General features: G+C 35.5%; 5 protein-coding genes and 2 non-coding genes across 9 annotated transcripts; 4 read left to right on the top strand and 3 right to left on the bottom strand.

Moving 5' to 3' along the window:
- Positions 1–1,312: 1,312 nt before the first annotated feature.
- On the top strand, positions 1,313–4,620 carry CRT1A (calreticulin 1a). Its single transcript, XM_047299641.2, has 14 exons — positions 1,313–1,475; positions 2,176–2,283; positions 2,391–2,583; positions 2,677–2,935; positions 3,020–3,076; positions 3,162–3,209; positions 3,293–3,379; positions 3,473–3,530; positions 3,631–3,698; positions 3,785–3,880; positions 3,966–4,013; positions 4,117–4,146; positions 4,225–4,317; positions 4,401–4,620. The coding sequence occupies exons 1-14, from the start codon at positions 1,370–1,372 to the stop codon at positions 4,410–4,412; spliced, it is 1,263 nt and encodes a 420-aa protein (XP_047155597.1). The 5' UTR covers positions 1,313–1,369; the 3' UTR covers positions 4,413–4,620.
- Positions 4,621–8,882: 4,262 nt separating this feature from the next.
- On the bottom strand, positions 8,883–9,852 carry LOC124826729 (universal stress protein A-like protein). Its single transcript, XM_047299638.2, has 4 exons — positions 9,601–9,852; positions 9,405–9,511; positions 9,199–9,311; positions 8,883–9,112 (listed from the first exon to the last, which is right to left on the bottom strand). Exons 1-4 carry the CDS (start codon positions 9,767–9,769, stop codon positions 9,016–9,018), a joined length of 486 nt encoding a protein of 161 aa, XP_047155594.1. The 5' UTR covers positions 9,770–9,852; the 3' UTR covers positions 8,883–9,015.
- Positions 9,853–10,107: 255 nt separating this feature from the next.
- On the top strand, positions 10,108–10,180 carry TRNAA-AGC (transfer RNA alanine (anticodon AGC)). Its single transcript has one exon. It is a non-coding gene; the product is annotated as a tRNA-Ala (tRNA).
- Positions 10,181–10,471: 291 nt separating this feature from the next.
- Positions 10,472–11,804, top strand: LOC124826730 (uncharacterized). The gene is made up of 4 exons (XM_047299640.2): positions 10,472–10,556; positions 10,678–10,745; positions 10,881–11,106; positions 11,194–11,804. The coding sequence occupies exons 1-4, from the start codon at positions 10,505–10,507 to the stop codon at positions 11,316–11,318; spliced, it is 471 nt and encodes a 156-aa protein (XP_047155596.1). The 5' UTR covers positions 10,472–10,504; the 3' UTR covers positions 11,319–11,804.
- A 2,638-nt stretch (positions 11,805–14,442) lies between these two features.
- On the bottom strand, positions 14,443–16,333 carry LOC124826728 (Tetratricopeptide repeat (TPR)-like superfamily protein). The gene has a single exon (XM_047299637.2). The coding sequence runs from the start codon at positions 16,252–16,254 to the stop codon at positions 14,815–14,817; it is 1,440 nt and encodes a 479-aa protein (XP_047155593.1). The 5' UTR covers positions 16,255–16,333; the 3' UTR covers positions 14,443–14,814.
- Positions 16,334–16,373: 40 nt separating this feature from the next.
- On the top strand, positions 16,374–16,445 carry TRNAP-CGG (transfer RNA proline (anticodon CGG)). The gene has a single exon. It is a non-coding gene; the product is annotated as a tRNA-Pro (tRNA).
- Positions 16,446–19,513: 3,068 nt separating this feature from the next.
- Positions 19,514–22,983, bottom strand: LOC124826727 (uncharacterized). Of its 3 annotated transcripts, none has more exons than XM_088095673.1 (2): positions 21,651–22,981; positions 19,514–19,879 (listed from the first exon to the last, which is right to left on the bottom strand). In XM_088095673.1, the coding sequence occupies exons 1-2, from the start codon at positions 22,844–22,846 to the stop codon at positions 19,876–19,878; spliced, it is 1,200 nt and encodes a 399-aa protein (XP_087951799.1). In that variant the 5' UTR covers positions 22,847–22,981; the 3' UTR covers positions 19,514–19,875. The 3 variants fall into 3 exon arrangements, with proteins under 3 accessions (XP_087951799.1, XP_087951798.1, XP_047155592.1); XM_088095672.1 differs by lacking the exon at positions 19,514–19,879 and adding an exon at positions 20,735–21,261 and having other exon boundaries at positions 21,651–22,983; XM_047299636.2 differs by lacking the exon at positions 19,514–19,879 and having other exon boundaries at positions 21,297–22,979.
- Positions 22,984–23,912: the final 929 nt, after the last annotated feature.

The following is a 23,912-nucleotide window of genomic DNA, read 5'->3' on the forward strand; positions in this document are numbered from 1 at the left end:
TGGTAACGAAAAATAATATATGAATGAAATTTTAAAAAATATTAAATTTCATGTAATATAATTGACATGTATCAATTAAATAATGGCAAAATCTAAAAATAAGTGAATTAGTTTGATTGACAATAAGTATGTAATAGTTAAATATGTAATATATTGATATATTATATGATTTTCGGGTTAATTCTTATTGAAATTGTTTAATGAGTTATGAGAGAGACTGATTCAACGAGAAGTGAGAAGTAAATTAGTTTGTTATGAATAAACTTGATAAAATTAGAGGTATACTTATTATTGGACCGTTGGTTAATCAAAAATTTGTTGAATATTTTTAATTGTGTTATTAGTTTGACATAGTTATTTTGATATAAGAGGTAGATGAAATGCATTTATTAAATTATTAATGTTTTTTTGCAATGGAACTATGAATAATTTGGACAAACAATTAAACTGAGAACATAATTTTAGTATAGTTTTCAAAGTTTAGACAACTCACTAAATCTTAAGCTATAAACCTTAATCTTAACATTCAGAAACTTTTTATGTTGACTGTAAATTTGAGTATTCAACAACCAAATTTTGGTGACAATAAGAATATGGCAAAAGTTCAAATACGTACAAATATATGTTAAAATTTAACTTTAATTGATTTAAAAATAAAATTTGAAATTAAAACTTATTTACTTTTAGAATTTGATAATTTATTTAAAAATTTGTTAATTCATACATATAATAAAGTGATTCACAAATGTAAAAGTAAATCAAAACCAAATCACATAAAATTAACATGGTTTTGATTTGTTCAAAATTTTATATTAAAATTAAAATCAAACTATATTTAACTTTTATGTTATTGAGACAAGTATTTAATAAAAAACCAAATGAAATGAAAACACCACTCTTAACATATAAACAATATATGTAAAATAGGTCAAAGAGAATATTTCTAACATTTTTATATCAATAATAATTAGTTGTGCTGAAAAATTCAAAAATATAAAAAGAAATAAAATGGTATCACACGTGTGGTTGATTGTTTGGCTTCAGGTGCCAGATCCACATTAAGACAAAACCTGATGGTAGTAACGTAAAATGCATACACGGATCCACTTAACGACTCGGTAGAGTCTGTATTTACCAATGGTATCGTGCCACACTACATCTATGACAATAATATCTGACGTGTCATGATTCAATTTGCTGTAGTCTGCCAACTGTCATCCACGTAGGACTTAGCCACGTCAATTTCCAAATTTGCCCACTGCACTGAAAACCCGAAGCATAGTAGCGGCTATATAGAACAGGTAGCTCACTCCCACACTATTCTAAGAAGCTTTCACTTTCTTTCTACATCCCTAGCTCTGTTCCGTCGATGGCGATGGCGTTTAGGGTGCGAAACCCTGACCTCCGCTCTCTCATTCTTCTATCTCTCTTGACCATCAGCTCCGCCAAGGTATTCTTCGAGGAGCGCTTCGAAGGTATACAATTTAGTTCCTTCTATTCCTTTTCTCTCTCGCCAGATCGCGTCCCCTGAATTTTCGTGTTTTCATTCTGCATTGTTTTTTGTTGAATTTGGAGTTTCTTGTTTGGGATCAAGGTTTTCTTTTCGCGTTTGAGCCTCGATCTGAAAGCTTTTCACGGTTCGATTTGTGTTGGGACTTGTTCGTCGAGGTCTTCCTTGGAATGCCATAGTTTGGAGTAGATCTGTTAGCATGTATGCCGCTTTGCTAGTTGTTCTGAATAGCCGTATTATGGTGATGTCGGTTTGAAAAGAGGATTAAGCATTAGCCTCGACGCCGGTTCTCAAAATAGAATGGATAGATGAAGAGAGATTGTGTCCTAACATTTTAGGTTAATTTGAGATTTGACCCTGGATTACTGTACAGACAACAGTTACAGACCCCCTTCATGTTTGAATAAGTGATGGTAGTTATGTCCTTTGTAGTTTGGTTAATTGATATTAGTTATGTCCTTTATAAATTGCTAGCATTTGCTTCGTATATCTGATGGCACATTGTCTGTAAGATTACTGTAAGCGTCTCTTTTTCTTTTCTCTTTTTAAATTTTGTCTGTGCACCTGTAAGGGTAGTACTTTTCCATTGTTCATTTGTATCTTTTTATAATCTTAAATCGCTATCATCCAGTTTTCTAATACGCATGTGTTTTGTGTGATGCCAGACGGATGGGAAAGTCGGTGGGTTAAATCAGATTGGAAAAAAGATGAGAACCTGGCTGGGGAGTGGAACCACACCTCTGGTCAATGGAATGGCGACGCCAATGACAAAGGTGAACTAAATTACTATGTTGAACAGTCATGTATTATTGCTGCTCATGTTTACTTTTGGCTAAAATTGATAATGAGGTTGTTTGGTTGAATGGTGATATGTATTCAGGTATTCAAACCAGTGAAGATTACAGATTCTACGCCATTTCTGCTGAGTACCCTGAATTCAGCAATAAGGATAAGACACTAGTTTTCCAATTTTCTGTCAAGCATGAACAGAAGCTTGACTGTGGTGGTGGCTACATGAAGTTGCTTAGTGGGAATGTTGATCAGAAGAAATTTGGTGGCGATACTCCTTACAGGTGATTCATATATCCCCATATGTTTTGTTACTCGGTCTTGATTGATGCTTTTGATATGGTAGCTGACCTTTTGACGTTTATATTCTGTTGCAGTATCATGTTTGGACCAGATATCTGTGGTTACAGTACCAAGAAAGTACATGCTATTTTGACCTACAATAATACAAACCACTTGATCAAGAAGGATGTCCCTTGTGAGACTGATCAACTAACTCATGTTTATACATTTATCCTCCGTCCAGATGCATCCTATACCATCCTGATTGATAATGTGGAGAAGCAATCTGGTAGCCTCTACTCTGATTGGGATCTTCTCCCTCCAAAGAAAATCAAGGATCCTGAAGCCAAAAAGGTACTTTTCTTACCGGTGTTAATTTAATTGGGAGACTTGTTTTGGTTGAACTATTTGTAAATTCTAATCATGATATGCTCACAGCCAGAAGATTGGGATGACAAAGAATATATTACCGATCCCGAGGATAAGAAACCAGAGGTAATGCCTTTTCCAGAAGGCCTCTCATCTCACCTTCTATGAACTTTATGTGTTATATACTGACTTCTATATCTTGCATTTATAGGGATATGATGACATCCCTAAAGAGATCCCAGATGCCGAAGCCAAGAAGGTACTTTTTACTTTGTAGTTTCCTTTTGCTCTATATATCTCATAGTGTGCTTTAATTACTGATTATTGTATTTGATGTTGTAGCCCGAAGATTGGGATGATGAGGAAGATGGTGAGTGGACAGCCCCAACCATTCCCAACCCTGAGTACAAGGGCCCGTGGAAGCCAAAGGTTTGTCGAAGGATTCTTGTAATACATGAAATATGACGTATTGCATCATGTTTGATAATGGATTTGCTTCCTAACTTCACATCCTTTCTGCAGAAAATTAAGAACCCCAACTACAAAGGAAAGTGGAAGGCACCAATTATTGACAACCCAGGTTAGAAAGCAATGGTTTATCATTGGACACAGTAGTACTATTTTTATATTAATTTGCAATATAGGATCAATATATTCATCACTTGAAATACATGTACCAGATTTCAAGGACGACCCCGATCTCTATGTTTACCCCAACTTGAAGTACGTGGGCATTGAATTGTGGCAGGTAACTTTTCATTTTAATTTAACGTCACCCTGTTAGTCGATTGTTTTCCATTTGAACTCTTACTAGCAGGCTATTTTATCTTACAGGTGAAATCTGGCACTTTGTTTGACAATGTCTTGATTACCGATGATGCTGAATATGCTAAGCAACTGGCTGAAGAAACATGGGGCAAGCACAAGGACGTAAGCGCTTTCTATTGTCTAATCTTTTGGCCTAAATTACACTATTAGATGATACGATCTCCTTAATGGAATTGTTTTCTTGCAGGCTGAGAAGGCAGCATTTGAAGAGGCCGAGAAGAAGAAGGAAGAGGAGGTAAAAATTGACACTGAAAAACATATTTGAAAAATTCGGTGTTTATAAAATTATCTTGAAGAAAGAAACCTTTCTTACTCCTATATTTTGATCTCTTGTACAGGAAGCAAAGGATGATCCAGTTGACTCTGATGTAAGTAGAACTACTGTCTTTTAAAAATTTTGTCCATCAGTAGCAGTGTTTCTGACGAAGTTAATGTGTTCTGTGTAGGCTGAGGATGAAGATGAAGAAGCTGATGAAGCTGGCAATGACTCCGATAGTGAATCAAAGACGGAAGCTGGAGAAGACAAGGAAGATGGTCATGTAGGTTTTTCATCTACTCAATATCTCTCACTTTAATCAAAGCTTGGGAGCATTGTGTTTAATATTTTGTCTTTGGTATGCAGGATGAGCTCTAGGCAGTTTGCAAAACGGATGAGGATTTCAGACGTAGTGTTTTTTTGTTTTGTTTTTTCTAGATAAGCAAACTGGAAAACTGCTAGTAAGAGCTGGAAGCTTTTGTTTCAATCACATTTGACTATTTTCACTGATTAGAACAGACAAAAAGTCTCTTGTTTCGATTTTCAAATTACGTTTGAAGTCTAATAGCATTTTTCTTTTTGTAAATCGATTTGATAGAGTATTATACGGTGCATCGCATGCTCTTTCTAAAAACTTATATTTTTTTTTTATAAAAACGGATTAACTAATCCACTAATTGCCGCTGTCTTCCAATTGGTAAGATTTGCTTAATCTATACCTCCTCGTGAGAGTATGTAAAGAAATGGTAGCGGAATTTGTGGAATGAGAAGCTAAATAGTACAAATATTAAGAGGAGAAAAACCGTACTGGCCCGCCCTTGCGGCTGAGTTTTTGCGCTAGTGCTTCAGCCATCGGTTTCCATCGCTGTCTGATAAGTTTGAAACGATCGCACTGATTAATGAAGAGCGGTCGGTACTAAGATTGAAGAGCTGAAGTTTAAGATGGATCGATATCATATAGAAAGTTAAGATGGGTCAACTTAAATAAAATATGGAATAATATATATAAAAGATTAGTATTTTTTTTTTCTCATTTAAAAAAGAGGTTTTTGTTCTTTTTTTAATGAAAGATTTTTTAATTTCACAGACTTTTTTTAACCCCAGTTCATATAGGCTATAGGGACAAGCCCGTGAATGATCCAAATTGACATCTATACTTGTCATAAGTATTAATTGACCACGATGTCAGCAAAGCAGAATTAGCATCACGATAACATTGAAGAACTCTGCAATTTTTAGTGTATAGAATATGTGGCTTCTTTTAATAAATTTGAAAAATATTTATTTGATATTAATTTTTTAAATATTTTATATTATTAGGCAATGTCAAAAAAGAATTTATTATGTTAATAATAAATTATTTGTTAATGTTTGTCATTTTTTTACAAATTATCTACACATATTTTAAATAAGTGAAAACACATGTATGTTACACACATGATTACTTTTTTATGATGATAAAAAATAATAAAATTTATTATTATTATAATAAAATTAAATTACATAATATTTATAATTTTATTGTTAAAAGTTTTTATTTACTTTTAAATAGTTTTATAATAAAAAATATTTTAAAAAAAAGTCAAATAAAAAAGTTTTAAATAACTAATTGAATATTTTATTATCATTTGGTAACAAGTTAACAAATAAAGAAAATAAGTTTCAAAATATAATATTACAATTTAATAGTTATAGTATAGTAATTCAACCTGTAATAATTATTTTAATTTATTTAATTAAAAGTATTAATTAATCAGTTAAAAACTTAAAAAATATTTAAATAATTAAATATGATTTAAATATATATATATATATATATATATATATATATATATATATATATATATATATATATATATATATTTTTAATATTTTTTTTAAAGTAAAAACAATTTAAAAAAAAGTGGCAGTTTGTCATCCGTTGACGAATCTTAGTAACAAAGTACGTCACAATTTCTGATCCATTTTTTATGGCAGGCCGACCAACCTAACTTAATTTTCATTTAATCCATTTCTGATTCATTTTCATTTTAGACCAAAACAGATTAAATTGGTCTATTTTGTGACTCTTAACTGATTTTATAAAAACTTTCGTTACATTAACATTAAAGCATTCAATACAATGAACTTTGTGTTTCTGTTTCAAGGTTAAGTTGAAATTTGATTCTAACACTGAAGCATTGAATTCAATAAACTAAAACATTGAATACAATAAACTTTGTGTTTCAAAGTTAAGTTGAAATTTGTAAATTAGTGTCTTCCTAATTGAGGCATGAATTGTATGACTTGCATTCACAATTCCATCTTGAATATCAAAAGTAACAAGTTAGAAGGCATGGATGGTATGATAAAGTTATATTGATGATGAATGATGTATCTTACTTCCTTATCTTGTAAGACCATCTCCGATGAGAAAGGAGACTTATATTTAGGGTGTGTTCTTTTGGGAGTATTTGAGGAAGATGATTTGGGGGAGATGATTTGAATGGATTTGAGTGAATTTGAGGGTAATTTTGTAGTTGTTTTTTTTAGTGGATTTGTGGTTAATTGAGAGTGGATTTGGAAGTAAAGTTTGTGAGAATTAGTGTAGGATTTGATTGATGTGATAGATTTTAAAAATTAGTTTAATTAGTAGAAATGAAAGATTACTAAAATGTCTCTAGCTATATATTAATATAAAATGTTATTTTTTAATGTAAAAAAGTTTATAAAGAGACCAAAACTATTAATAATTATTAAAATTAATTTTTAAATATTATAAAAATTATAATGTGATAAAATGAATTTATTTTTAAATAGGGAGTGTGAAAATGAAACAGGAACTGCAAGGAGGTAATCAAAAAGAGAAAAAAAAAGAAAACAAGAAAAAAAAAACAAATAAAAGAACAAAAATGGCCAAGCCCAAACCTTTTTTTTGCTTCCAATTCAGAAAACCCTAGGGTTAAGTTACATCCCCTCCATTTCGCCCAAAGAGGCTACGAGACCTAGGGTCTCTTCTCTAATCTGAAGAGCCTTAGGAAGATCACACACATCACCGCCTCTGCCACTCACGTCCCACTCTGCCACTCACTTTTCCATGACAGACATCGTATCTGGATACGATGTTTACTGGAATCGGATACAGCAACATGTCTTATGCTTTAATATTAACGTTAATATTATGATTTTTTTAATATTATAAAGGGTTGCAGATGGAGTCAGAGTTTTGAAAAATCGTACAGGGCATGTAAGTCTTTTACTTATAAATCAGCGCAAATCCTTCCATTTTGGCGAGATGGTGTAAACAGTGCAATCCACGCTAAATCTACGTAAATCATCGGCTTTCCATCGTCTCAAATCAACAGATGAGAACACGTTTTCAAAATCATTCTTCACTCGCAAATTCGCTTGAACAGTATAATCTGTTCAAGGGAACACAGCCTTAATGAAGTTAGAGACGGATCCCAACTTCAATATCCTTGGAAATTAAGTTCCAGAGGTTGAAAATCATTCAAGTATCTATTTTTGAAAATCATAAACAACACAAGTGAACACAAAAGTTAAACTAAAAACAAAATATATAAGAGTGTAAAACATATAAGGAACGAAAATATAAAGTGTGAAAACAAAATATATAAGGGTGTAAAACATCTAATAGACAAAAATATACAAACGCGTAGAGAATAAAGGTTTCAAAATCCTAATTTGTTGTTGCCAAAATTCAAGATCCCTAATCCTGATTGAGATATAGAGAAATTGAAACAGAATCCCTGATAATCGAATATGACATCATAAATCGCAAAGCAAAATAAACCTAACTTTCACCAAAATAAATGTTGTATAGAACATTGAGCCATGCTTCAAACATTCCAAAACACATTGCAAAAAATGAAAAAAAGGGGGATTTTGTATTCTTGAAGGACTACGATTTCAGTATTTTTGGAGAGAACATTCAATGGAATCGTGAAAGGCCAATGTAAAGAACAAAAACAGAAAATTCAAAAATGGAAATAACTTTTTGTAATGAATAAAGGTTAGAATAAGAAAACATAGAAAAGGAAAAGATAGACCATTTCCACAATGGTGTATATGGATCAATTCAAAACGCAGAAGAGATAAAGAATAACACATAATGTCTATTGTGAGTTAGCTCGGCTACTACATCATTAGAAAAGGGTCTTTTTATACTCCTGCTAGATTGCCACCACAGAGAGACCAAAACCATGTTATTATTATCCTTGTACATGGTTCTAATCCGGTGAAAGTAAAACCATACAAATACCCTCATAGTTAGAAAAATCACATCGAAAAGATGATACAAGAGATGTCTCATCAATCAGTCTATACAGATTCCAGAGCAACAAAGATGGTTATACAAGTTCTTGGGTTTTAATGGAGTGAAGGAAGAAAGTGCCGATGAGCGTTAGTTTCAACAATAAGGCTCCGATTGTTGTAGTTTTGAGTTTAAACTTCAAAAACTTAACCAAATTTCAATTTTATAATTTATAGTTTCATTCATCTTTTCCAAAATTAAAATTTTAGTGTCAATTCTTAAATTAAGGTCATACTATCACTTTTCCTTTTATTATTTCAAACTTTTTCCTTTTATTATTTCAAACTCAAGTGCGGATAAGAGAGGGGAGATGTTATTATTTCAAACATTCATAACAACACTTACTTCCCTCCATTTCATTTTAAACTTAATTATCATTTATTTCTTTTAATACAGTAATTACAATTATATTTAAACATTACATTAAATAAGTATTTACACCAAACTAAATTTTTTTCTATTATGAACCGTAAATTAACTGGGTGAGGAAGAGTATTGTTTAAGAGTAATTAAGTGTCCTAAGCTGCACAAACTAATTAACGTTGTAAGGAACTAAAATTCATAAGATATATTTGGCATTATATCCCTTTGAAGGAACAAACAAAAACACAGGCAACTCAAATAACTTATTTACAGAAGAAAAGAAGGTGAGAAAGATTAAAATATGATTTATTGGTTTCCGACAGCTGGTTTTGGCTTTTTGACAATCAAAACTGGGCACTTGGCGTTCTGTGCACAGTGATTACTAACACTTCCAAGGAAAGCCCTGCAATGATTCAACATCCAAAGCTTTATCAACTAAAGAACTAATCAAACACTCCATTTTCTTAAAAGGGAAGTTTTTGAACTCACCTCTTGATGAGACCATAGCCATGGCTTCCCATCACCAACACATCAGCACCCAACTTTTGAACCATTTCACAAATCACGTCCCTCGGATCGCCGTTCTCTACCCTCGTCTCCACCTTAATTAACCACATCACCACGTTCGTATCAATCACAAAATTCATCAACCAAAATAGTCATACCAAATATACTTTATCATAACATGTAATTACTTTTTCAACACTGTTACACAATTTCATGGCTTTCTCCAAGACCACATCCGCCACCTCCTGGCCGTACCTCTCCATGGCTGCCGTTACGTCGGAGGAAAACAAATATCCTAGGAATTAACAAACACCACATATAATTAATCAAAAACACAAACCGAAGCTTGGTGTTTTTGTTATGCATATGATTGATCATATATACCTGTCCCATCGAAGGTAGAATAAACGACGCGAGGGGGTTTCACGTAGAGAAGAATAAGGGCGTCCTTGGAATTTTGAAAAAGAAGGTTTTTGAGGCACCATGAGAGGGCGTGCAAGCTCTCCTCGCCTTCATCGACGGCCACCAAGATCCGGCGTTCTTCTTGTGCCATGTCAGCCGTTGATCCTAAAAGCTTTGAGATAACAACAGGGTTAAAGAAAGGATAAGTACAGACTAGTAATAAGGAGAGTGTGTGACATATGTGTCTATTTATATCATTCTGCCACGTCTTCTTATCCAAAGGTGAGCTCATCATAAAAAGATGTAATGAACTTTTACTGAATCTGTTGGCGGTTCTAGGTTTGGGTTTCTGGTATTCCAACACAGTGGGCCTTAAATCCATTCTTCTGTCTTTCTAAACAAGCCCACTGAATTATAAACCTCAATATAATAATTACTATTTCACTATGTTTTAATTGTATTTGTAGAGTTTCTAATGTTTCATGTCATGGGGATGTAGCTCAGATGGTAGAGCGCTCGCTTAGCATGCGAGAGGTACGGGGATCGATACCCCGCATCTCCATTTTTCAATTTTTTGGAAATTTCTCGGTGTTATGGCAAATGTGTTCAAAAAGCTTCAAAAGTTAGACGGTTTGCAAACTCTATTTGGTACTTCACTTTGTGTATCAGTCAATTTGTCTCAACCTACTACTGTATAAACTGGTGCTATTTGTTCACCAAACCACTGATTTACACTTTCTGCTTTTCCATTATTAGATATCTGTGTGGTGGCCTACTATGAGTTCCCACTTTTGTTGAACTTGCCTTGATCTCATAAAAGGACAAAAGGTTGAGTATTCAGTGCCAGCTTCATCACATTCATATTAACTTTCACACCACTATAGTCATGGCACTTGCACTTATCATTCTTGTAATTTCAATGTTTTACTTATGCTCAGGTCATGATCATACCATCTCTATGGCTTCAACTACTTTCTTTCCTTGCCAATTATTCATTCTATGCTCTACGGATCCTGATGTATACTAATGGCATGTGTTTGTGTGTGAAAAAATGAACAGAGGCTGCCGAGGGTGAGCTGCAAGGACAAAGCCTGGTAAAGGCCTTATCTTGCTTCAACAATAAGCATGTGAGTGACAAATATTTAATGCCATTTGTTGGAACATGAATGACGATTGTTTATTATTTTGCACTTTCAATCTTGCATACTCTCTCTCACATGTTCTGTTGCCATTTCTTTTGGCTGTTTTTGAATCTTTCTCAGATTTATGTTGGGTGTGATGAAGCATTCAGATTAAACCCATCTGGGAATATTAATATACCAGTTGAGGCCACTGATTTTTTCTGCAGTGGACCATGCCTAACAGAAGCACAGCTAGTGCTTAATTGCATAGATGATATACTGTCTAATTTCTTATTCTACAACAAAGCCACTGTACAACAAATGAGATATGCACTGAATGCTGGCTGCAGCTTCTCAAGACAAAGAGGTTTTCCAGTTTCCACTCACTTAAAATATCAGCTTCAACTTTCTTTACTCTTTTCATTTTCCCTTACAAAATGTATGCTTGGTGCAGGTAACTTCAATTTGGCAGAGTACATAGGAGGAGAGACAAGTAATGCTCCTAAATCAACAATCCTCAGTAAATCCTATGTTTTCATTCTAGCGGCTGCTACATCAGTAGCAGTTTATTTAATTTGAAAACAGGTAGTAGCAGCAAGAAGCAGATACTAATGGATATCATTAGCCCTTACTTACTTGAATGGATTTGTGAGAGAATAATTGAATAATTTTAAGGTAAAATTTTTAATGTTTATTTGAGTGGATTTTGGAGGTAAGTGACAGTGAATTTAGAAATAATTTTTTTTAATCTGTCACATCAATCAAATTTTACACTAATTCTCATAAACTTTACTTCCAAATCTAATCTCACTTATCTCCAAAATTCATTCAAATAAACAATAAAAAATTTACTTTCAAATTCTCTCGATTTCATTCCATCATTCTCACTCAAATCCATTTAAGTGAATATCGGCTAAAAGTTTCCACATATCCTTAAAGCTTACTACTTTCTTGTAACAATATGAATGACTCTTGTCTTATTTTATACCGTATTGTAATGTACCATCTGAAGTAAGGTTTCATTTTGAATAAAATATATAAAGATAGAATTGATTCTAGTTAAAACTAATTTTACAATGATTTAAGATTATACTTGAATGTTTTATTGTAAATGCAAGTTAAGTAAAAATTCAAAATAAAATCATTACTGCTTACAATTGTTTCTAGTAATTAATTTTAGACTAAGGATTGCAACTGTAAAAATTTACTTAAAATCACAGTAACTACTATTTCCTAATTCTATCATAAAATTAGGGATGTTTATTGAGAAGGTAATGTCACAATCCAAAAAAATTGATTGGCTTTCGTTTACAATTAATTCAAATTCAATAAATATATATTAATATAACTTTTATTCTATTAACTACTACATGTGTATTTTTAAAATATTGTTTTCTTAAAATATTAAATAATGTATCTTATATTTAAAAGAAACTACTATGACATTTTTAATTCACCTTATCTAAGAGTGATGACAAATTGAGTTAAGTTCATGGATAATATTCATTAACAAAACTGATTTCGGTAAAAACTGTAAAAAAAAATTAAACTATCTAAAATTGTCTCAAGGTACTAATTTTAGGCTACGGGTTAATTTCTCATCTTATGACAGTAAGGATTTACTTAAAACTTTATTAATTACTATTTGGTAATTCTATCATAAAATTAGGGATATTTTAAATGGGCAAGGGACAATCCAATCTAAATAAATTAGTTGAGTTTTATTCAATTAAGTCAAAGTGAACTCAATCAATAGTACAATTTGTTTTTATTTGTTTTTATTATTTTATTAACTGTACTTTTAAAATATTAAATTATTCAATATATTTTATTTTAAAAAAAATCTAAGAATTTAAAAATTACAAATTTTAATAAAAAAGATGTGATTGAATTGACTAATCCTATCAAACTTTATTAATAATGAATTAATGTGGTACACAAAAACTACATAAATTTTACTCAACTCAATTTTTTTTATTGAATTGAACAATGATTTTATCCAAATCCTATCCAACCAATCACTTACATGTCTACATCAATATAGACATGCCAAAAACTAAAAATAGACTTCAACAAAGTATTTTACAAGTTATTCTTTTAAAATAAAAATAATCTACATCAATATATAATAAAGATATCATTATCTTATTTACATATTTTTTATTCTTAACTATACTTTAAAATCGCAATATTTTAAACCTTACAATTACCCGTGCCAAAAATATCAATACGTTATGAAGGAAACCATAAAAAAAACACATATCTACTAAAAAATAATTTAATACGACTAGTTCACGGTAAATTAGATTGGACTTCTTTTCTGTTTCGGCCGGATCCGGGCGGACCCTGCAAAAACACACGAACTTACTGTCGATGGCGGACGGGCGGACGACTGATGACGAACGCTGGAGCCGGGGGATGAACCATCACGACCGTTGGAAACGGGCGGACACTTCTCTCCAGCTGATGCAGACCGGGCGGACAGTGCCGTGACGGACGAACGCTGTTCCTCCCTCCAAGCCGGGCGGTTACCCTCCTGTTCCAAGCGCTGCTCCTTGCTCCAAGCTGGGGAGGGGCCGGGTACCTGCTAAAGGCACTCCGACGCTCAAGTCAGTAATATGACAGGGCGTTCTATAATGCATGTATGCATTGTTATTTCAGTTGGTCTAGAGTTCATACCTGAGACCTTTATTTATAGTGAATCGTAATGGGCTTTTACCTTTTGGGGGCCTGGAAACGGCCCAGTAATACCTTAATCTTCATTTAGGACTTTAACGTGTCATTAGCGTATAACCGTGTAATCAATAAAGTGCGTCGGTTGGGAATGATGGTCGGTCAGGGATGTCACCCTAGGTGGGCGTCCAACTCTTTGGGCGAACGTCCACTCCTTGGGCGGACGTCCAGCTCTTGGGGGAACGTCCTCCTCTTGGGCGGACGTCCACTTCTGGGCGAACGTCCTACTCTTGGGCGAACGTCCACTCCTTGGGCGAACGTCCTTCTCTTGGGGGAACGTCCTCCTCTTGGGCGGACGTCCTTCTTGGGCGAACGTCCTACTCTCGGGCGAACGTCCTTGGGCGTACGTCCAACTCTTGGGCGAACGTCCACTCGGGCGGACGTCCACTGCTTGGGCGAACGTCCTTCTTGGACGGACGTTCCACATTGGGCGGACGTTCCACATTGGCGAACGTCCTTCTTCTTGGGCGGACATGCCAACCTTGGGCGGACGTCCACCCGGGCGGACGTCCACCCGGGCGGACGTCCACTGCTTGGGCGAACGTCCTTCTTGGGCGGACGTTCCACATTGGGCGGACGTTCCACATTGGCGAACGTCCTTCTTCTTGGGCGGACATGCCAACCTTGGGCGGACGTCCACCCGGGCGGACGTCCACTGCTTGGGCGAACGTCCTTCTTGGGCGGACGTTCCACATTGGGCGGACGCTCCACATTGGCGAACGTCCTTCTTCTTGGGCGGACATGCCAACCTTGGGCGGACGTCCACCTCTTAGATGGTTGGCCGCTCGTTCGGTCCTGATTCCTGGGCGGACGTCCTTGGACGGTCGTCCGGTTTCTAAGGACGGACGGTCCAGACTATTTGGCGGACGTCCGGATTACTGGGCGGGCGTGCCTTATGCCGGGAGGACCTATCAGTACATTTTCCTTTTCTAGTTCATGCAAATTTACAATGTATATAGTTTCTCCTGCATGAAAAATAATAATACCTGAATTTTTTTATTTAAATAAATATATAAATGAAAATTATTGTCATTAAAATCATTTCGTATTCATTTTAAACTACGTGAATTTACTCTGGGAATCAAAAGAGCAAGTACTGAGTTGATTGATTCCTTAATCTCTTAAGACATGATAAATAGTCCAGTGGCCTCCTCAACTAATCAACACATCTAACTCATCCATGTCAAGATGATTGATTCCTTTTGAATTCAAATCCACCAAGAAATGTCAAAAAATGGTATGATCCTCTCTCAAGATCAAGATCAAGATCCATGCATTAACTTTGTAAATGGTGAGGAATTTCTTTAGTCTGTGTCCACCAAAAGACAGTTATTTATTGCAACTATCCAGTTGCACTCTGCCCCGGAACTTTATTGACACCGCCTCCTCGCATCAACAGCCTCACTTTCTCAACTTCATCCCATCTCCCTTCTTCTGCATAAACATTTGACAACAGCACATAATTTCCCGAGTTCCATGGTTCAAGACCAATCAGCTCTTTAGCAGCAATTTCTGCAATTTCCCTGTCACCATGAGTACGACAAGCACTGAGCAATGCACCCCACAAAGCAGCAGTTGGCTTCAATGGCATGCTTGTAATCAAGTCAAGAGCCTCCCTCACGTGCCCACAACGACCAAGCAGGTCGACAACGCAGCCATAATGCTCCAGTTTAGGGGGAACCCCAAAGTTCACACTCATAGAACCAAATATCTCACGCCCTCTATCAACCAAACCTGCATGAGCACAACACGTCAAAACCCCCACGAAAGTGGAATCATTAGGTTCTACGCCTCCACGTACCATCTCCTCAAACAAGCCAACCCCAACTTCACCTTCCCCGTTATACGCCAAACCCGATATCATCGCGTTCCAAGAAACAACGTTTTTATTAGCCATCTCATTGAAAATGCCCCACGAGGCTTGCAAGTTCCCACATTTACAATAGAAATCAACGAGAGAATTCCCCACGTTAACAGCGTCTCGGAGGAACCCTTTGGAATTCGCATAAGAATGGATCCATTCACCAACATCCACATCCCCCAAACGAGCACACACAGGTAGCACCGTAACCAAGGAAGCATCGTCGGGTTCAAAACCTTGGTCTAACATCCCATTGAAAAGCTCAAGAACCTCCCTCTCCTTGTTTCCTTGCGCTAAACAAGACATCATGAGGTTCCACGAAACCACGGTCCGTTCTTTCATTTGTGTAAAAAGCTTCAGCCCCGTTTCTAAATCCCCCGTTTTGCAAAAGCCGCGAATCATCAAGTTCCAAACGACGACGTCAGGGTCACGCATTTCGTCGAACACCTTGCTTGCATCGCCCATTCTCCCGCAAGTGGTGTAGAGGTCGACCGTGGCGACGCAGACGGAGGCGTGGCGCGTGAAGCCGAGGCGGAGGATGTGGGCGTGGAGGGACTGGCCGAGGACGTAGTGGCGGAGGTTGGAGGCGGACTTGATGAGGGGCGCCAATGTGTGGTGGTCGGGGGAGATGGCGCGTGACTTCATGAGGGAGAAAAAGGAGAATGAAGGGTGGAAGGGAGGTTGTAAGGAATGGGCTTTGATGATGGCGTTGAAGAGGAGAATGTTGGGGTTGGGGGTGTGTGCGAAGATGCGCGTGGCGTAAGGGGTTCCACAGAGGGTGACGAAATGAGCGAGAATTTGGTTTGATTGGTGAAGACCATGGCGTAGGAAGTGAGCGTGGATTTGGGTGAGTTGTGTGGGGTTTTTGGCACCGTGAAGGAGACGTAGAATCTTGCGCTCAATCTCTCTGCTTCTGCTCATTGACTCCACCAACTAATCACTTCTTCACCACACACCCTAACTTCACTAGGTTATTCTTTCAAACACTTCATCGTCATCAATAGTGAGCAACCTTATATCTCATTCACCCTTTATACAAAGGGTGTTTGGTCTAGTGGTATGATTCTCGCTTCGGGTGCGAGAGGTCGCGAGTTCGATTCTCGCAACACCCCAATTTTACTTACTTTTGTTTTAGGTTTTTCATGTTTTTCATATTTTTGTTAAAACTAAGAGTATGTGCAAATAAAGTCCAAATGACACCAAAAATTTCGGCTCAAAATTCAAAATCTAATTATTTTAAATGTTTTTGTAAAGTCTGAAAAAAATTCGAAAAATAGAAAATAACATTTTCTGGGAGATCAGGAAAGATTAGCTGGCTACACAAGTTACTACAATATAAAAAAAAAATTTCTACCCCAAATTCATATATAATAATACAAAAACGTTTATGGTCATTTTAAGATTTGCAATGTAAATAATTTTTAAACTTCATATTGACCCAAATTAAGGGCTCTTGTGATTTGTTTCCTGAAATACGAGTTTAAAAGAGTGGTAGAAAAATATTTCGTTCAAAGATAATGACCATAGTTATGAAAACTAAAAATCACATTAAATAGTTGTTCTTATGTGCAGGTCTGTTTTGATGATATTGTTATCACGTAGCAGAAAGGACTTAAGGAGCGTGTAACAGACAAAAAATATTATTTTCTTTAAGAACTCTTATCGAACATGTTAAATGCTAGAGTTATAAAGTTAAAGAAAATCAACACAAGATGATTTTATCATGGTTTGAATCAAAAGATTCTACATCCAGTTGTTAATCACTATAAAGAGTTATTAACCTTTTCATTAAAATTTTTGTTTCAGATTACAATCATATTATACAAATGATAATAAAGACAAAGAACACCTTCCGTCAACACACGATGGAAGAACATGCTCAATCAACTTGAAGAGAACCACTTCAACTTTAGACTCACTAAACACAAGTTTCTCCTATTTACAAGACTTGATATGAGCACTCTAAGATTTAAGAACTTCCTCATAACATTTCTATATTCTCAAATGGCTTAGTTCTTCCTTTTCACACACAAAAAGTTTTCCTTAGGCAGATAGCTCTAATACTCTCAAATGAAAAGTTACTTCTAAAAGTTGTGGAGAACTCTATTTATAAGCCATGGTTCGTGTAGGGTCAGAAACTGAAAAGATATCTCCCAACTACTAGTAATAATTGATTATCATAAGTGATAATCGATTATTTGAGGTCGTTATGGGTTTTCAAAAAGTGACAATCGATTATCCTGAGTGATAATCGATTATTTGCGCGCCCTGGACAATATTAAATCAAGCAATGATAATCGATTATCCCTTGTAATAATCGATTATTTGCGCGACCAACCCCTTTCTATTTTAGTTTGTGATAATCGATTACCTTTAGTGAGAATCGATTATTGCTGTAATAAATCACTAAATTATGAAACTTTCTAAGTGCTTACAAATGTAGAATGATTCCTATACAAATTCTTTCTACAAAGAATGCTTTTAATCATTTACAAAAGGTTTTTCAAGTCTTCACTTGCATCATTATCAAAATTACTTCAAAGGCAATAGTGTTTTCACATTGGTAACAAAGTCTTCAAGTCTTCACTTGCATCATCATCAAAATTACTTCAAAGCAACAATGCTTTTACATTGGGAACATGTTTTCCGTGCAGGTCTGTTTTTTTGTGTTTCTAAGTTTGTGTTATTTGGTATATATGTTATAGAATGTTTACAGAAACGAGAATTTAAAAAAAAAACATACTTTAGACAACGATTTTGGTAAAAATCGAGGCAAAAAAAAGATTTATTGCCTCGATTTTGGATACAACCGAGGTCATAGACCCTTTAATTAATTAATTTTAAGGGTCTACAATCTCGGTTGAAACCAGAACCAAGGCAATAGACCCAATTTTTTATTTTCTTTTGGTTTATTGCTTTGAATTTCTTGAACCGATGCAAAATCGTAACATTTTTGCTTCAATTTTTTAATCGAGGCAAAAAGTCTCCAACTTTCTACCTCACCTGAATATACATTGGTTCTACAACCATTGTCATAGACCCAAAACAATTGTTGTTGTGTCCCTTCGTTGCACTAGTGTTTATAAATAAATGTTGAATTTCGACGTCGAAATTTATACTTTTCGATGTCATATGGTTATTAGATGTCGAAATTCTCAATTTCTGACTATATTAGGGAAATTTGATTAAAATGTTTGATGTGAAGGTGAAAATGTACTCATATATGATGTCGAATGTCCTAGTTTTAGACGTCAAAGAACTATAAGAAGTCAAAATATCACTTTTCAGACATTATATGTTAGTGAATTCATTAAAAAATTGGGCGAGATGGTGAAAATTTATTAACTTTATCTTTGTGCGAAACCTTGTTTTCAGCTCAAACCCTTCTCGGACGAAACTTTTGGCGACCAACACATGTAATCTTTCGTTCGTTTTATGCAAATGCACGTCGATGAACTACTTTATATATAATTTTCTTTCGTTTTGACTGATTAGTTTCGTGTACATGTACTATTTGAAGTGCACATGTACTATTTGAAACATATGTGCATTCTCCTTGTCTCACTATGCGCGTTCTCCTTGTCTCACTATGCGCGTTCTCCTTGTCTCACTACCTGCACCACTTTATTCCGGAACCTTCAAGAATGTTAGTTTTATTTTGGATTTTTTATGAACTTTCGTTTTCATTTTCGTATTTATTTTTTATTGACTATAAATTGGTTAAACTTTGTTGAATTTGTTTGTTGTTCATACACCATATATATCCAAATTTAGAGTAAAACTAAGAGTATATTTAAAAAAACTTTAAATGATTTAAAAATTTGTTTAAAACACCAAAAACTCATGAGAAGTCCCACGAAAGATTTAAATCAAAATTCAAAATCTAAGTATATGAAATAATTTTATAAAGTTTGAAAAAAAACAAAATAAATTGACAAAAATTAGAAAATGACCTTTTTTGAAAATATAGAAAGAACATACGGTTCCGCAAGATGCCGCGACATTGGAAATTTAGTTTCTACTCCAAATTCATGTACAATGATAGACAGTGAAATGGTGTTAAATCGTGCCATGTATGAGCAATTATATATCCCATATTGTTGTTGTATATTCAGCTTAAAGTTGGTGATATGTGTAAAAGTCCAAGTAAAATAATCGAAACGACTTTACCTGTAGCAGTCACTAATATAAAGCAGCAACGAATTTGGTAATAAAAGAAATGGTTTTCTACAATAAATTTTGGGCATCAGAAACAAGCTCTCACTGTTTGACATTAGTATGGAGAACTGTTCTGAAGATGTTTGAATTTTGTGTCTGTTAATGCAGTCAATCAGTCTTGTAGAGTCAGATGAATTGACCCTCAGTTCAGCTCCATATTTTCCCTTCCTTGCCTTGATCCAAATCATCATGGAAGATTCGTTGCATTAAAAAGTTCTGCTCCGGGAGATATGGGTTCTAATTCCTGAGTTCCAAGGTCTTACCACCCTCAGTTTATGCACATCTCACTTATCCTTTCCACCAACCATGCACCAAACATTATTCTCATCTGATAAAAAAATATTGTTATTTTAAACCTACTAGAATGAGTACAGAAACCAAATTCGTCCCATTTGGAAATTATTCTGGTCTTGTTAATACTTGTCTCGTTACTTAAACATTTCATTGACCAAGTGGTAAAATGCTATATTTTGTAGTAATTAATGATTTTGTCGCAGTTATGAAACAACTGAACCACAGTGCAAGTGTGATCCACAAATCCAAATTCATATAAATTATATTTAAAACATTTCCTTCAGCAACATGTAATATTTTTAGGAGTAGTATCTTCTACAGTGGCATCGTGATCAACTGAAGGTGAGGGGCAAATATTATGGCAAAAAGTTGGAGAATAGGCAAATATTATGGCAAAAAGTTGGAGAAAAATATTCGGGGGGCCAAATATGGCAAGTACAAATTTGCTGCTTAGTCTAGCAGAATCCCCGCACAGGTAGCTAGCATGTGATTGAAGAGAAGAGTGGACAGTATGAACAGTTTCTTCAGTAACCACCAAGGAAATATAATTATAATCTTACTTTACCACTATTGATTACTAGATTCATGTTAAAAGGGAATTTTGGAAGGCAGCCAAATTGTTCCATGGCAATGTTAGGAGGGGAGACATGATTAATTCATTATGGCACACACATCTTCTGAGTAGGCTAAACAAATTTAAATGCCGCTGAGCTTATTGAAGGACCTGGGCCCCCCAGGTGGATTCATGTCTAGTGGATTATTTATTGGCTACTTTTTTGAAAATTTTCTACCTAATCCAGTGGCAACATATAAAAGCTATTGAGATCTTAATGGTGGGTGTGGGGCATCGAGTAAGAAAACTCAGGGTGCACCTAACAAGAGGATGGTAGAAAGGCCTAATCGAAAAAGAGACTTATATAGAAGCAACCAAAAAGAAAATGGAACATCTCTTGGGGGGTTTACATGGGTTCCATTCCTACTTTATAATATTTTACTAACTTATAAACATGTCAATATCAAATAATCTCGATCTACTTTATGTCCACATCTTGTCGCATATAGATTTCCAAACATCTCTTTCCACAACTCAAAGCTCAAATAATCTCACCACACCATAATAATTATGAGACTACATCTAAAAAGACCATTTAGACCCCAAAGAAAACCGCAACACTCCCGTCACATGCAATTTGCACGCCAAACCAAAAACTGGAGACGCAGAAGATGCAAACAAAAACACGGGCATCTTTCAATTGTGGTGTGGTGCGGAAGGCGCCGAGATGTGTTCACACAGTTACTATGGGGCCTGAACCAACTAACAGGCTCCCCACACCACGTGGTTTCTGTAACCGATGCAAATCCATGGTGTACGAGAGATAACCAGCACTAAGGTATCGCCACAATAATGTCACCGGCCTAGCCATAATTTTAAGGACAGTTAAATAAAGAGATTAAGAAAAGGTCAGCATGAAAAATATATTAATAAACTCCAGTCACTGCACAGCAACTGTGTAAATAGTAAAATGCTGCGAGTACCAGTACATGGCTTCTTCTTAGTATATTGTACATGATAGTTTTCTCAGAGCATCTTCGTCATCCTCGTCACAAGAACTCTCTTAGTATTTTACTTCACTTCTAACCATCCTCATTCACACTAAGATGGGATGAGGCTATCTTAATTCTTCGAAGCTAAAACTAAGCTAAACCATTCCAAAATGAAGAAACAAATAATAATAATAATAGTGGTAGTGAGCTGTACAATTTCAGGTAAACCAACCTCAAAGGAAAGAGGAAATTGAATTTACCTGGAAGAAACAGGGTTTAAGGCTCTGGCGAAGCCATTCATGGCGCCATAACCCTTAGAACTAAACCCTAAGCACCCAAGCAGACCTTGCCTATAGGGCAGAAAGGTCTTTTTCCTCAACTCCTCAGCTTGGGCCCTGTTCGCTTTATAATGCAACTCGTGTGGTGAAGGTGGCACGCGCCTCTTCCCAACACCGTTGGTGGGCTTCCCGCTCATTCTCCGGGCCCAAGCCTGAGTGCTACTTCCTTTGGACTTGTGCGTGGCTTCGGAAGAAGAGGGTCCGCTCTTGGTGTTTGTTGGGACATTGAGAGTTTGAGCAGTGGAAGTGGTGGGTTTCTTGTCTTTGGCGGTTGGGGAAAAAGAAATGCTGGACCAGAACTTGTTGTTACTCCTTCCTTCGCTTTTGCTTCTGAGAAAGTCCTTTAAGAAAACCCACCTCTTCGAACTTCTCCCAGCCGAAGAAGACCGGGAGGAAGAAGCCGAGCCTGATACCGAAGGAGTTGTCTCCAAACCTAAACTCAAACCATCCTCTGTGTTCTCCCTTCTCTTCTCAGCTTCCAAGGAACTAACTTCCATTTGCTTTCCGGAGCTCACGTTATTGTCGTGATCCCCACCAACAATATGATCATCTTCGTTCTCCGCCCACTCCAAAGGCGTGTTGCTTCGAAGAGGAGACATGGATCTGGTTCTCCTCCTAACAGACTTGTCCCGCAACCTCAGATCTCTGCCTCGGACCACACTAACGCTAACAGCCTCGGCCTCCTCTTCCTCCTCTTCACCTTCCAGATCCAGCAACGGAGCGAGGACCTGGGGGCGTTCAAGGTGGCTTGAGAGCTTCATGGGACGGATCTGACCATTCAGGAACAACTCGTCAGCAGAGCTCATGGAACCTGAACCGGCAGAACCCACTGAACCGAACCGGGCAGAGAATTCAAACTCGTAACCCATTGGTGCGGAAGAAGGACTTTTGTCATAGGAGGAGGCGGCAGTTATGGCGAAGTGCATTGGACTGGCAGGAGCGCTGTAGAAGAAGCCTGGGTGCGGCCCTCGGCCGGGACTTGAAGGGGCACTGACGTAAGGCGTGGAACAGGTGCTGTCAAAGTCTTCATAGAGCGGTTCGCCATTGGTGGAGTTGGAAGGTGGTTGAGGGTTAGGCTTCTGTGCATTATAGGTGGTGGCTGATTGAAGCTGGTCCATTATTATTGTTGTTTGAGGAAGAGAAAGAAGAAGAAACAGAAGAGAGTGGGTGTGGATATGTTTGTATGTGACTCCCTAATACCTCACCTGACTGACTCAGTGCACACACAAAACCAACAATGAATAAATAAATGTTTTACTTGTTACACTCTATGCATTCTATTATTGCACCTATTTGCCCTTTCTCTTTCATTTTATATCCTTAACTGCCATTCATTATTCTTTTCTATTTTTGTGGAAATTAAAATCTTACTTGTTGCAAAAGAAAGAAAGAGGTAAATGAATTGTATCCTTAACTATTCTTACTGTCTAATGTCTGTTTAATATTTGCTTGATAAAAGTGATAAGTTTAATTAAAATGTACAATTTATTAATTATAAAGTATGGTCAAATTTGTTCATCTTTATGCAATTCATTTTAAAATTTTATAAAACACAAATATGTACACAAAAATATATATGAAAACGTATCTCTTAATAAATAATACACTGTATTCAATTGTCCGCCTCATTAGAAGGATGACTTTTAAGATTGACTTTTAATATAATTTAAATGATTTCAAGTATTCTGCATAAATAACATTTTGCTAGTCATTTATCACTTAAAAATGTATATATATATATATATATATATATATATATATATATATATATATATATATATATATATATATATATGTGTGTGTGTGTGTGTGTTAGTACCTATTTCAAATTGAAAAGTTTCCCAAATCTAATCAATATTCATTTCAGTTTATCCTTATTCTTATTGGAAAAAATTAAAACTAAAAATATGGAGAAAAATATATAGAGATTAAAAAGTTTGTAAATAAATATAGTAAAAATTAATTAAAATTATAATTCTTATTGAGTTTATTTATTAGGAGAATGTTCTTAATAATAGATATAAAAAAGTTTATAGTTATTATTCTACTAATAAAAAAAATATATGAAAATAAAATAAAACAATCAATATTTTCAGTTTTACAATTTAAATCAATAATTTAAAAAACAAAAAATTTAACTATTCTTTCAGAACATGGAACTAGACTTTGATTAGATTGTATTTC

The sequence above is a fragment of the Vigna umbellata genome, chromosome 8, assembly GCF_029865625.1.
Source record: "Vigna umbellata cultivar VRB3 chromosome 8, Vumbellata_1.0, whole genome shotgun sequence".
In the NCBI taxonomy this organism is placed as follows: Eukaryota; Viridiplantae; Streptophyta; class Magnoliopsida; order Fabales; family Fabaceae; genus Vigna; species Vigna umbellata.